The following is a 14,662-nucleotide window of genomic DNA, read 5'->3' as shown; positions in this document are numbered from 1 at the left end:
ATTTGTTTTTTATTCTGTTATACATTTTATAGACCTTTTCAAATTGAAGTTTTCCGAAGAGTGTTATGGATGACCCCGTTTACAATTCTGGGTCATCGACGCTAACGCAAACGCAACTATTACGCCATGAAAGACACGTCAAGCGTTGGGTATGGCTTGTGCAAGAGATTGATATTTATATTGCGAAGACCACACAAAGACCAAATCCAATGTGCCACAGACGACAAACATTTGCTTTTTTCTTTCTTTACTGTCACATTGTAAAGTGCCAAATAGTGGAAGTGTTAGTTCAATACCTTTAGAAAATATTTCTCTGTGATGACTCATGTTGATTTTGGCTAAATACAATGCATTTTCACTCAAAAGGGTATGTGATTCTGCTTGATTCATTGATCCCATCCAACAAATGATGCTCAACCTATTACAGTCATGCGATATTCAATACATTGAAAATAATCGATTACGAAAAAAAATTAATCGAAATTGTTTTTAACAAATCGCCTAACGGCCCAAGTGGGAACTCTATAATACCATAACAAGAATTTTTATTGAGGAAAGAAATAGTTTTGGTTTTTTGGATGTATGCAGATATAATAATATTGTACACACATGACCACATAAAATCACAACAGATACAGACACTCAAGAATATTTATTATCAAATCCTGAGAAGACAACAAGTAGTCCATAAATACTGAATACTTCATGTGCTTAAAGCAATAGTAACCCTTCAACTAGAAGGCACCAAAGTAGAATAAGATAAGTCAGAAAGTTACAAGAAACAGTTGATTCATTGATTGCTTTTACATTTAGGTGATGATACAATGTATATGGATAACCCAATTTGTAACATTTTTATTTCTATTACACAGTAAGCAAAAGAATTAAGGTACCAGTTACATTCACCCCTGTTTATCCTAACCAAAGACAGATATGTCATAATTAAAACAAGGAGGCAATACCTGTACTCTTTATCTTTAGCTCTGATTTAAGACTTTATTTGTGGAGAATTAAAGAAATGGTGATCAAAAACCGGGACTGTCTTTTGGAATTTGCAGGAGAGTATTAAATAGATCTTCTGGAGCATTCAAGAAGAGCAGTTTTAGAGCATTTACAATAGAATGTAAGGAGAGAAGGGTTAACACTCTATCAGATTTAAGGAGAGCAGTAGAGAGTGATTGCTCTCGCTCTCCTCAAAAGGCAGTCCCTGAAAACCCAAAGGAAGAAACTTGTGTATTCTAGGCAATAAAAGCATGATGCTAGTTTTAATGTGCTAATCAATGGAAGCATGGTGCTAGTTCCCTTGTTCAAGAACACTTTGTGTACAAATCAATAGGGCATGCAATGGAGCAAACTGAAACTTCTGAATTTGCATCTTGGGTTTTTGGATCATCATGTCTTTATTTCTTGAACAATTTCAAGCTAAAAGATGCAGCTATTGGCTACTGGTTTCAATTATGACTGTCTTTGTTTAGTATATATACAGGGGGTGAACATAACTGGTATGGTACCTTAATTCATTTGCTATAAACTGTATGTTATGTCTTGGGTCAGTACCAACTAGGCAGCAGGAGTTTTGATGCTTTATGTTTTCTCTCGTTTTTATTCCCCTATGTTCAAATGCTTGTAAAGGTAGATTCACCTTATTAATGGCTTTGGTCTATTCAGTGAGGAATATGAAGAAACCAACATAAACCAGCCATCACTAAACTATGCAAAACTCAATTATGGGATGTTTCAATCCATCCACAATTTATGATGCCCACCTTTTTGAGACTGATCAAGGTCCTAGCAAACACAAAAAGTTTTTAAAATGTTATAAACTTCAATGGGTCATAAATATGTTCTGGCTTTATTTGTTGCAAATGTCGGGTTATATTTAGGCCATGAAAACATTTCTCAAACATTTTATATGAAAAAACATTACAATAACATTTTCAAAATGTTATAATGTTATTGTAAAATATCTTACAAACATATTTGCGAAATATTTTTTAACTCCTAAAAACATTACGTTAGAATGTTTTGCATTAAGTTTTCAAAAATGTTTTGGAAAGTTATTAAAATGTTTTAATCCGACAAAACATTTTGTGTTTGCTGGGGTATTACTGTAAAACACATCTTCCAAGATAATGTGCCAGTTTTGAAAACTCTATATCGGTAGATATTTAAGGTAAAAATTTGTCACATTTCTTCACAATTCATCAATCCATGATTCCTCCTCTCCTGATTAATCTGGGTCATCAGGAGGGGAGGCGGTAATCACTTACAAAACTTGATGAATGGTGAGAGAGCTATATCCAGAGAAAGTTATCAAGTGACTCAATAAATCAAACCAAGATGACATTATCCACTGACAAAGACAGTAGAAGTTATCTACCAAAACTTGTTTGGCAATTTTTGCAACTTTTCTCTGCTATTGTATAACAAACTCAGACACAAATCTTTCATACAAAAGATTGAATAAAATATATTAGAATCAATGAAGAAATTACAGTGAAAGCAACTGTTTGTCTAGATGCTGTTTGAAACACGCCAAAATCAGGGACCAATTTGGTTGCTGTCACATTTGACACCTATTTTCAAATTCTTGTATTGTCATGAAAAGACTCAAAAGATACCATCTGCCCCAGTAATCTCCTTTTTTGTCTGAAACTGCGAACATTTGGTTGAAGCTAAAAAAGGGAAATAAAAAATGGTTTGGTCGTGGGGTTTGCGAAGCCTGCCCCATCAGAATTAATAAGAGCGACCTCAACAGGGATGCCGGGAGATACTACCTGCCCGCAGCCCGCCATGTACAGCTCTCTTCTGAGCCGACTGACACCGTCTGGTGTTGATGGCTCAGAATAGCTTCCTCTCGGTAAGCAATTTCAAGTTTGTGAGAAATAAGATAAGTTAAACAAAAAATGAATTTGCCGTTTCACTGACATAGACGCACTAAGAAAAACGGCTTTGAGACATAACAATTTTTTTGTTTAGCCTAAGCATATACAAAATTAGCCTATTGAAGGATTATACGACTTTATTCCATAAGCTGTATAATCCCTGTCCTGATACTAGGCTAACTCTGAATACATGCTTACATCATCAAGTTACCCTTACATGAATGTAATACCCAATACTATAGTCTATCTACCTTGAGTCACCGGCACTAGCTTTGAAGTTCAGTGTGTTCTGCGATAGCTTCAGCTACTTAGTGCGTGTACATACTTTAACGCATTACGATCAACGTGCCGCATATGAACACGCAAGAAACCACACTAGGCCAACGCAGCACATGCTGAAGCTAGTGCCGGTAACTTGAGGTAGATATACAGACAATTATTGTATGAAACCTTGACATAATACCATGCTTTACAAATCACATTTGGACACCACTATGATCCCAGTCCCGTCACTCAGTCTCTACAACTATCAGATACACATGCTTGTGGAAAGGAATTCAAACACACACTTTTTCTCTTCGTTTTTCTTTCTGCTTTCCTTTTTGAATCAACTCAGTACTACATTTTATTGCAAAATCATAAATTTTAAGAGCTAAAAATGCATCTTTTGTGTGTTTAATTTAACCTCATTTTAAAACAAAATACATTGTCCTATAATGTAAAGGGAAATACAAAATCCTTACAACATCAATATGTTTACCCTTACACAGGATAACAATGCTTTCTGACTAACATAATGAGGCAAACAATATTCAATTTGACGTTTTTGGTAACTTTCCAATTCTCCCCCAAAGTTTTGTGCGAACATGTGAATGATATAGTTTGGAGAGTTACAGGACTGGAATTGCAATTCACTGTGTAATATATCTCAGAATGTTTTTCTCCCTGTGATCAGCAAGGTATGATAATGCCCTATCCCATTATCATCTACTGATGTCAGTGTGACAAGGCTCCCAGGTACAGCTGATTTTTGGCAAATGGTACCAGAGACTGTTGTTGTCTTACACCAGGTGTGTGCTGCATCTGTGTATTAAAAAAAACCACCAAGAAATATGAAAATAGAGGTACAGGTTTGGTCTAGGGGGCCTTAGTTGATTAAACCATTCAAGTGGATGCACAAAGTGCAGCTGCAACATAACATACTGTACAGAATGTAGGACAGAATGACTACAAAGGTGGCATCTATTTGGATGATCATTAGTCAGGTGTTGCAAGTACTTACAATTGCCAATACCATGAAAATGTTTTGCTGAGTCCTTTTAAAATGTTAGTCCTTAGTACAGGCAGTGGTATATCCATGGGAGGGGGAAGCTGCCCCCCTGTGTTGGTAACTCACTGAGATTGGAATGGATTGGCATCCAAGCCCTGATGCCCATCAATGTGCTATAGAGGCCGTCAGCCTTTCGCCATCTTGTGGGTACAGAAGATACGTGTGTTCAAGCGTCGGACACTACGCGCAGGGCGCAGCTTGCCGCGCAGTTGTTATCACGCATCGACACAGTGATTTTGCTGTTCATGCATGGATATCGAATGACCATCGCGGCGTGTACCCACAAGATAGCGGCATATGACGCCACGCTGACGGCCTCTATAGAGATTTGAAGTCAGACCCTGGTCCAGACTACAGAAGTGGCCAGAGTGATTGTCCATTGCATTCACATTGTCTTCTTTCAGTGTCTATATATTTTTACAGAAAGGCTTATTTTGTTTTGTCTTGCTTATATAGATCTAGATAAGTTTGGGGAATCAGCAGATAATGAAATGCATGGATGCAGGAATGCAAGTTTTCAGGCTTTTCTGTAGTCCAGATTTACGCAATTCCTTTTATTTTCAGTCCGTTTTAGTATCATTTTCACACCGTTTTTCAGGCTTTTTGTCAAAAGTGGACTTTCATCCCTCAATGGGCTATCCTCATTTATTGCTTTTATTTATACTTACATGATCAAACCATCTTGAAACATGAATGTACTTCTCTTTTTCTTGAAGTGTCAATGTACTCTGTAATATTAAAAGACAAAAAGGTTTTAATAGTTACACCAATTACATATTAAAATGATACACACTACGGTCTTAACTTCTCATGTTTGAAAGATGCTTGACAAACTGGTCACAGTTCTTGAATTTTTGGTTGCCTGCAACTTTAAATTTCACATATTTTTGTCTTTCCACATATTTAACTTTTTACATAACTCTTTTATATGTTAGATCATTATTTTTGTGCTTTTTGCATTTCAAGTGCAGCAACCACAAAAATATCAGTGCACAAATATGTTTCTTACTGATCTTACTGTATGTAAGGTCAATATATAAAGATTAGAATCTAAAAACAAGTGAAGCAACTCAAAATTGGCAAAGTGAGAAAAATCATGCATTTTTTTAAGGGGTACTACACCCATGTGGTAAATTATGACTATTTTTGCATTTTCTCAAAAAATAATTACACACTGGTAACAAAAGTTATGTATATTATTGGGGCAAGGAATCCAATTACTACACTGAAATTTCAGTGACTCAAGACAAGCGGTTCAGTATATATGATAGGAAGCGAGGTACATCCTAGTGGTACCTCATTTCTGGTCATAAATAACAAACCACTTGTCTTGGGTCACTGAAATTCCAGTGTAGTAATTGGATTCCTTGCCCTATAATATACATAACTTTTGTTACCACTGTGTTATTAGTTTTTGAGAAAATGCAAAATAGACACTAAATTTATCGAGGGTGTAATTACCCTTAAAGTAATACTAATTCTTTTTACTTACTAATATCCTGTGTAATCCATAGCATATTAAAAGATCAGCTAATGTCAGGTGATCACCCACAAAGTATACTCGGCTAGCTAAATAACAATTCAATTCCTGTAACAGAAAAACAATACCATTAGAATACAATACATAGCTTGATGATATGTGACCATTCCCTTCAAATCTGGAACAAGGTAAAATAGTTGTAAAGATTAGAAAATAGTCGTTGGAATATGACCAAACTTATTTTTGTATCATACGTGTGTGCAATGCTATGGTCAATCTGCAATTTTGGTTTGTTGCTCATGGAGATTAATGAATGTACAGGTCTCCGGTGTTTATTGGTCTGTGTCTAGATCCATGTCATGCACAAGGCCCTTAATATGTTGGTTGTTGGTCATGAAGTAATACCAATTATCAAGGTATGCCTATACCACACACATACCTTCAGTACTATGTTGACGTCTTGTACTCCTTGACATCTATCTAAATCTGTGACCCTGTATTCTAACCATTGTTGTATCATAGCTCTGTGTTTGATATCATCACCACCTGCTATCTCTATATGGCCTGATTTGTCTGCTAGGAATGATACAATAGCTCCTAAACCTGAGATGCTAATGCCATTGGCTGTCGCTACTGGTGTCTGTGTGTAAAAAATAATACAGGTTCATTAACCCTAACGCCCATAAATACCACAAAATACCACGATGATAACCACCACAGATGTATGAATCTCATGTGATGCGATGATGTAATCACCCTAAGTGTTATATGCTCAGGGATCGCTGGACACGCAACCCCTGTGGCTACCGGCCGGTGATCGTGTGCTTGGCACCCAAAGGGTCTAAGGTTCAAATCCCAGGGGTACAATAATTTTGGTAACATTAAACAGTAAACTTCACAAGAATTAGTTTAATACGTTTGAAAATTGGTGACAATTGAGTGACTGAAGTAGTTATAGTTCCACACTCTATCTTCTATCCACACAGTAACTATCGTGTAGTCGTGGATAGTAGATAGATTTCTCGATCAAAGTTTAATGTTACCGAAATTTATTTTGATGACTTATCTGTATCTTCACTATTCTTCAGAGCAAAGTTTGCTAATTTTAAAAAGAGTAACCATGCTAATAATTTGCCGACGTGTCACTTGAGCAACTTTTTCGGGCGCTATACGAGTCATGATTGACGTTGTTTACTTCAGAATTTTCATTGCTTTACATGGTGTCATGCTTCACTGATTCTGACTCGTTTTGAGATAGCTTGTTCTATCCTCAATCCATCATCAGTTATCAGTGGCCTGGATTGAGGATAGACCCTGGGGGATCATGGGATAGACTTTTCAATCAACACACAGACATGCAGATCATGATTCATATAGGAGAGAGCAGACTTGGGTTATTTCTCTGGCAACTTGCAGCTCAAAACAAAACATTCCAAGCACGCACTCAGCACAAAGTGTAACGCTTGCGATGCGCAGTGGGCGCACGGTCCTAGATTACTCAAAAGCCTTTGACACAATCCCTCACAAAAGGCTTTTGTCAAAGCTGGTATCTCCGGTAAAATCCTACAAGACAGGAAACAACAAGTTGGAATAAGGAAAGGCTTGTCAGAATGGGCTGATGTCCTAAGCGGAGTACCGCAGGGCTCGGTATTGGGATCAATCCTTTTCGTCCTGTATGTCAATGATCTTCCAGAAGTGGTATTGTCAAATACAAAGATGTTTGCTGATGACACAAAGCTTTACAACAGGGTCCAGAAGAACAAAGTTCTCTAAAGGAGGTGATGATATCCAGGAAGACCTAAACCATCTCAAAAACTGGTCAGATACATGGCTCCTCCAATTTAATGCCTCCATTCAAAATTATCAACAGCTTAGAAGATTAATCCAACCAGATCAGCTTTTCACCATGTCTCACAATGCAACACAGGCACTAGGGGTCACAACTTCAAACTCTTCAAAGGCAGCTGAAGAAAGGTTTGAATTTGAGGAAGTTTTTCTCTCAGCGAGTGGTGGATGTGTGGAATAACCTTCCTGAAGATGTTGTACATGTAAGAGTGAATACTACATACCAGTTTAAAGGAAAGATTGATCAGCACTGGAAAGAAAATGGATATGGGGTACTAAAAGGCATTAAAAAATTAATCCCATCAATCCTGTACACCCATCGAATGTGTTTCATCGGCCCGGTCATCGGCCCTCAGACACACACACAGGCATAGAGTTCTGCAGTACCGGTAGCATGTTTTGTTGATATTTTTTTTAAGTTTATACTTTCATGACACTTCTAATACCATCAACTGACAACTCAAATACAAAGGATATCAGTTGGCAATTAATGTTATGCAATCAAGTTTACAACACTATCAATCTTACAATGAGCAGAAAGTCAATGAGTCACGCCATTCAAGTACCAATATTGATTACCTCAAGTGGCCTACTGCAGTCACCAGATATGACCCTGTGTGATTTCCATGATATTTTGCAATAACAAAACCATGTTTTCCTTGATTTTGGTATGAAATTGAGCAAATAAAATTCAATGTCATGTCAATTTGGAGGTATTAAGGGGGGTACTACACCCCTGGCCAATTTTGTGCCTATTTTTGTATTTTTCTCAAAAATTATAGCACATTGGTGACAAGTAAGACATATTATAGATGCAAGGACTACAACTACTGTACTGAAAATTCAGCAACTCAAAGCAAGTAGTTATTGATTTATTGATCAAATATTGGGTTTCCCTCATTTTTGACTGTAAGTTCTCCACAATTGTTGTCTGTGCTGAAATAAAATTTCCACTGCAGTAGTTGTAGTCCTTGCCCCTATAATATACCTTACTTGTCCCCAATGCGCTATAATTTTTGAGAAAAATGCAAAAATAGGCACAAAATTGGGCAGGGGTGTAGAACCCCCTTAAGGGCAACTAAAACTGATTTGAGGTAAGTTTTATCTGTTTGGAATCTGTATTGACTATTCAGTATTCTGAGGGAATTACTGCAATGTAAACAAACCAACTCATGGCCCATATGAACATGCTGTACTGGTTTTCAGTACCTTGTTTTCCATGGGTGACTGTAGGAACCCATGGATTCGATCCATGTATCAATCCTGTATGTGTAAGTAAGTAAGTGACCTAAATTGATTGATCTGCGCAAGAGATTTCACCGGCACTTGGTTGTTTTAACATGCATGACATAGCTCTATCCAAAGAGCTTTTAAATAGAAATAGAGTCGCAATAGATTATATAATGCTTTGTTCGTTTGATGCCGATTAGAAGTTGCAACAGGCTATTCATAAAAGTGGTACCATTGTTTCGAACAAAGGGGTTCCGCCATTAAATTGGTCACTGATCCGGCATCATATTAAGGGGCGCAACACTAAATAAGCGTCCCATAGGATAACGTGTGATTTTGGCCTACTTGACGCCATTCCTGGCGTCTCTGCAATACTTGGCAAAATAAATTTTGTATCAAATTAAAGCTCTGTTTCTGTAGATTCCAAAACTTTTGTCGGCATATATCGATGACCGTTGACTTTTTTCGCTATTTCATGTGCAAAAAATATGGCCTAAAAATATACTAAATTCACCACTCACATTTCAAAATCGGAAGTTGTCTTCATCCGCCACAGAGAATTGCTTTTGAGATAAAATGTCCGGTTTTTTCTGCATGTTATCATTGAAGACACTTGTCGAATTCATATGAGCTGATATTGAGTGATTTAAAGTGAACATGTCGGTAGATATGGTCGCTACAATCTCATACTCACTATGGACTATATTAGCGAATTTCGTTCTTACATAAAATGCGTAGTGATTTAGTGTTGCGCCCCTTAAGGTTATTAATTATTTTAAACTGTTGCGATTTGGTCATTCAACAACTCCTCCTATACCTTTGTACAGGAGCCAACCGTTGTTAATCCGTGATGAATCCACACTTTTACTGTAGCGTATACGCGAACGCGAGCGAGACTACGCGTTACGCGAGAGTAGCGTAAAATTCGTCATGCCTGGAACCTTTGTGCGTATGCAAGCTTACAAGTTGAATTCAGTATTTTCAGATAGCGGCTAAATTTTGCCGTTTTATTCTGTAGTTTTATTGATGATATTAACAGAGAAATCATCGAAGTTTTTGTAAGGCTTAGTGACAATGATTAACTGACATTTCCCCGTGAAATAATCGTGATTTATACGATCTTTATAGCTTCTTTTCGTTGTTGAAAGGATTCAATCATGTTTCACCGTTGTTCATCACCGTTTAACAACTTCGCGTCGGCAGCGTCTGCGTAGTTTACTTAGCTCGGGCAGCTAAAGCTGCCCTCGCCAAGTAAACCACTCAGACGACGCGACGCATCGTTGTTAAACGGTGATGAACAACGGTGAAACATGATTGAATCTAATTCACAGCATCTTGCGAATGGTAGTGAGCTTTGGCAAGAACTGCATTGCTCATTTCATAGCGAACGTGTAAAAGAATTCAAATATCACAGATATATTTGGTAGGTCCTGTGGTTCTTGAGTTATGTTGTAAACAGGGCTGAAACAACAACACTTTTGTAAAACGTACATAACTCATCAACAACAATAAATTAAGCAAGTTTTCAAGGTATAGGATTTGTAGAATGATGTTTTGCAAAACATCAAGGTGTTATTTTTCAATAATATATGGATCTAGATAATGAAAATTGATTTTTTTAGTTGGTTCGACCAACAATACCTCGTCTACCCTTAACGCTCTACACAACAGGCGAGTATCAATAAGTGACCACAATACAGTCATGTGTAAGGGCAGTCATGTGTAAAGTGGTACCATTGTTCCCATGTATCCCAAATATGCGCTTGTGTGGGTCTGAAGTCTATAAAGGAGGCTTTAGCTGTCGATGCAATCATCTTTACCACCCACCTGGCTTCAGGCGCTTCATTTAAATAAATTGAATGCTCTTGCTGATCGATTACACATTAGAATGTATGAAGGCTGCCATTTCCACATATCTATATTACACTATAATGGTAATCGCTATACGTATACATGTAAGTATAAGTATAGGCCTATAAAGGTTGTTTTAAGAAATTTCCATTTAATTTTATTTTAAGAAGGAGATTGGTATAGAAATAGTGGCGTACCCAAAGAGGGGAGGGGGTTGGGAAGGGGCAGATTCATCTGAGGGGAGGAGGGTGGAAGAGGGGAAGAGGGGAGGAGGGGATATGGAGAATGAGAGAGGGCGGGAGGAAGGGAGAAATGAAAAGATATATAATAAAGACAAGTAGATAAATAATAATTTAAGGAAAATGATGGGAATGAGAGAGGGAGGGTGAGAGGGGACAAGGAGAGCGAGGGAGTGATAAAGTGTAGGCCTAGGAAAGAATAAGTACAGAGAAGGGAAAAGAAAGGAATGATGAATACATTTAATAATAATTATATTAGGCCTATATAATAACTAAACACATAACAGCACTGGGCAGCCATTCTATGATGTCAATGCCTTTATCTGTGACCTCACTCACGCGCCCAGTCAGATGTATTTCACACCTGCCAAACACAAGTCACCCAATTTCGAAAACTGGACATTGAATGTACACTCTCATGAATATTGATTGGCAACATTTTCCAATATGTCAGCGCTCTAATCGGAAACAATAGAATAATAGACCCTGCAGAGCGTTGGCTCTATCCCCTACTGTATATACGCTGAAATTTTAGTGGTGGTTTTATTTTTGCGACTTTCACTGATTAATATGTGCCTGTTAAAATAACCTGCGAATATGTTAAAATGAAGTAATTTCTTACTTAAATGTATTTTAATTTTTATTATATTTATATGCCAACAACCGCGAATTTAAGGGATCTAAAATGGCGTTTATTATGTTTCGACAGTATTTTTGTGGGACATGAGAGCACCTCAGACCTATCGAATTGCATTCTGAATACGAAGCATGTCTTTCTGATATCAAATAATTTTCATTTTTGAAAATTACAATATAATACAAATTTTATGACAAATTATAAAAATTTGATATTTTTCAAATATTTGATATATAACAGTCCTCGAAGTAAATTATATAAATCTAATGATATATTCTTAAAGTGTATGTAGCAGGAGCAAAAGCCGATGATCAATTGAAAATTTTGACCTTTCATATTGAAGATATGGATTTTTTTCCCAAAAAGACCTAGTGTTTTGGGGAAAAAAATCCATATCTTCAATACGAAAAAAGGTCAAAATTTTCAATTGATCATCGGCTTTTCACCCCACCTACATACACTTTAAGTATAAATCATCAGATTTATAAAGTTTACTTCAAGTACTGTTAAATATCAAAAATATCAATTTTAATGATTTGCCATAAAATGTGTATTAAATTGTAATTTCAAAAATCAAAATTATTTGATATCAGAATGACATTCTTCGTATTCAGAATGCAATTCGATAAGTCTGATGTGCTCTAATGTCCCAAAATAAATACTGTCCAAACATTCATACCCCAGCCCTTAACTACTCGCAAAATTGTCAATGATACTGGCTCCACATGGACCTAGGTCCGTCGTCACGTACAACAAAGAAGAAGAAGAAACCGCAAAAATATCTGTACCGTACGCGAAAATATTGGCATATAAATTATACAGTGCAGTATCACTCAATCAGGTATACGACGAGTATTCCCAGTCTCTGGTCCCCCAGCCGACCACGCAAAACCTTTTACCGCACGACCACCTCACCATCTTGACTCGACCAGAAGCAGAACCCTCTTGACTTAGCCTTTCAACAAGGCTCTGCCTGGACCACCGTAGGCGTATTGGGAGCGCCACCTATAATATTCCACGGCCGCGCTCGCTGTGTCGTGCTTAGCGCTCTGTCGCGCCGGCGCTCAGCTCGCGTAACCCCGCTTGCCCCCTTAGGATCGCGAGGTCTTTGACAAAGACTACTCTTGACTCAACCAGAACTATAAACAAGACTTTTACATATGGCAAAAATCATGAAATGAAATGGTTCCGAATTCGGCAACCTTCGTCAGTTCATGCCATATCGTGGACAACTTATTTCTGAAATAATACACAAAACAAAGAGAACATACCGATCACAAATAGCATACTATACAACGCACGTTTAGATCTTTCAACTCACCTTAGTTACACTGTTGACTTGTACTTTGATTTTGCTCACTTTAAGAAAATTGGCAACAGATCGCACATCCTGTTTCAAGTCGGCCATAGTGGTTTATTGATTGATTGGTCGATTGATCGATTGATCGACAGAGAGTGACCTGGCGTGGGAAATTCCCATTCGACAAGAAGGGACTTTCCGTGATGATGCGTCAATTCAGGGTGTGATCTGCAGTGGAAAAACGGGTAGAAAAATGATAAAAAGGTAGTGCTGCTTTTACTAGACAAACAAATCGTCATGTCAACATTATATTTTTAATTGCTTCATTTGGTAGTAGTAGGTCAGGTGAGTCTGCTTTGGCTTTGCATTTTAATATAATATTTTTAAGCTTACTGATCAAATTGATACATATTCTATGATATATAATATAGGCTGGTATATAAAATTCCATTTTCTTAGTAAGATTTATAAGCATTAGGGTTAATGAAGGCATAATTATGGAAAATATACATGTTGAATAAATAAGGGCTGTGCAATAATTATGAGCCCCCCGGTAGCCTGAGGTAAATTTTGATCACATTTGAGGATGTCAGTAAAAGACCAGACTTGTGACAGTTATCGTCACCATGTTTTGAATTCTTCCTATAAATAGATGCCGTAACCTGGCATTCATGCCGCCCTATGTTGAGGAAGGAACAACTAGGGCCATGATGTTTCGGGCTACCCGAGGTAAAATTTCCAAACGGCTCACCAAAAATTGCTTGACCCCCTTCTCGGTCCGCATAAAATTTGCTTGCCCCCCCTCTTGACCCGCCAAAATTCTTGCCCCCCCCAATTGTACCCTCCCCAGGGCTCATAAGTATTGCACAGCCCCTATAACAGTACATAACATGTACGCATTTGTAGGGAATAACTGTTTTTTAGTATTGGAAGGCAAAGAATGCTTCACAGCTTTTTGGCGAGGGGGAAGGAAAGGAGGAAGGAAGAAAGAAAGAAAAAGAAAAGAAAACTTTTTTTCTCGGGTGTGGCTTTGAACCACCCACCCCTCGGGTGCCAGATATGTCCACGGGCCTACCTTGCCACGGGGGTGTAGCTTGCCCGGCCAAGCTTTCGCGACCATATGACTCTTCGCATGATGACGAAATCGCATCACATGGGATATACCTGCCTGTGCCTATGCTTTGTGAACTGTGGTGATGTGTTGTTTAGTACGGTTAGGGTTGAGGTACAAAAAAGGAGATAAGATGAACAAAGAAGTCACCCCCGGGAATTGATCCTGGAACCCCTCACATGCCACGCAAAAGATCACCGACCGGTAGCCACAGGGGTTTTGCTGGCCTGTATATATTTATGTGACTTGGGGTGATTGGGTGAGATGCATGCTTGCACAGTGGTTTTCCTTGTAAAATTTTGTAAGATTTATAGGTGTTAGGGTTAAACATATTTTGTGCTTGATAATAAAACACTTGATTGAAACAAAATCAAGCGTTTACTTGCCTTTACTGTGTTTTTCCGTTAAATTTTAATTTTGTTATTCTTTATTTAAAATGTTGAAATAATATTAGTAATAACTGACGGGAAGGGTTGATGTCCATTTTAAGTTGAAATAACAAGGCAAAGTGAAAGAAACCCCACTGGTTATTTTGGCCATTTAACATGCAGTTCTATATGGGAGGACATATTATCATAATTTTTAAACTATGATAATATGTCGAACTTTGCTCTGTTGACCTACAAAGACAACAAATTTGGCCGATTCCATTTAGGTGCAAGTTGGGACATGTGTAAACATTACAAATATGCAAAAAAGTCAGGTTTGAAAAAAATTAACCAATTTCATATTATAAGATCGTACATTATGGCTT

The 14,662-nt window shown here is 37.6% G+C and overlaps 1 protein-coding gene across 1 annotated transcript; it reads right to left on the bottom strand.

The window, feature by feature from the left end:
* Positions 1 to 633: 633 nt before the first annotated feature.
* LOC140165964 (eukaryotic translation elongation factor 1 epsilon-1-like) lies at positions 634 to 12,940 on the bottom strand. Its single transcript, XM_072189323.1, has 5 exons — positions 12,819 to 12,940; positions 6,135 to 6,335; positions 5,708 to 5,803; positions 4,884 to 4,943; positions 634 to 3,968 (listed from the first exon to the last, which is right to left on the bottom strand). Exons 1-5 carry the CDS (start codon positions 12,903 to 12,905, stop codon positions 3,882 to 3,884), a joined length of 531 nt encoding a protein of 176 aa, XP_072045424.1. The 5' UTR covers positions 12,906 to 12,940; the 3' UTR covers positions 634 to 3,881.
* Positions 12,941 to 14,662: the final 1,722 nt, after the last annotated feature.

This window comes from Amphiura filiformis, chromosome 12 (genome assembly GCF_039555335.1).
Source record: "Amphiura filiformis chromosome 12, Afil_fr2py, whole genome shotgun sequence".
Classification (NCBI taxonomy): domain Eukaryota; kingdom Metazoa; phylum Echinodermata; class Ophiuroidea; order Amphilepidida; family Amphiuridae; genus Amphiura; species Amphiura filiformis.
This window is presented reverse-complemented; position numbering and strand designations above follow the sequence as displayed.

Bases quoted from the DNA above. Each gene is read 5' to 3' on its own strand.
- LOC140165964 (XM_072189323.1), bottom strand. From the start codon at position 12,905: ATGGCCGACTTGAAACAGGATGTGCGATCTGTTGCCAATTTTCTTAAA. The intron at 4,944-5,707 runs GTAAGTAAAAAG...TTAATATTACAG, and splicing joins ATGGATTACACAGGATATTA to AGTACATTGACACTTCAAGA. The intron at 3,969-4,883 runs GTAAGTATAAAT...TTTAATACACAG, and splicing joins TTTCAAGATGGTTTGATCAT to ATGCAGCACACACCTGGTGT.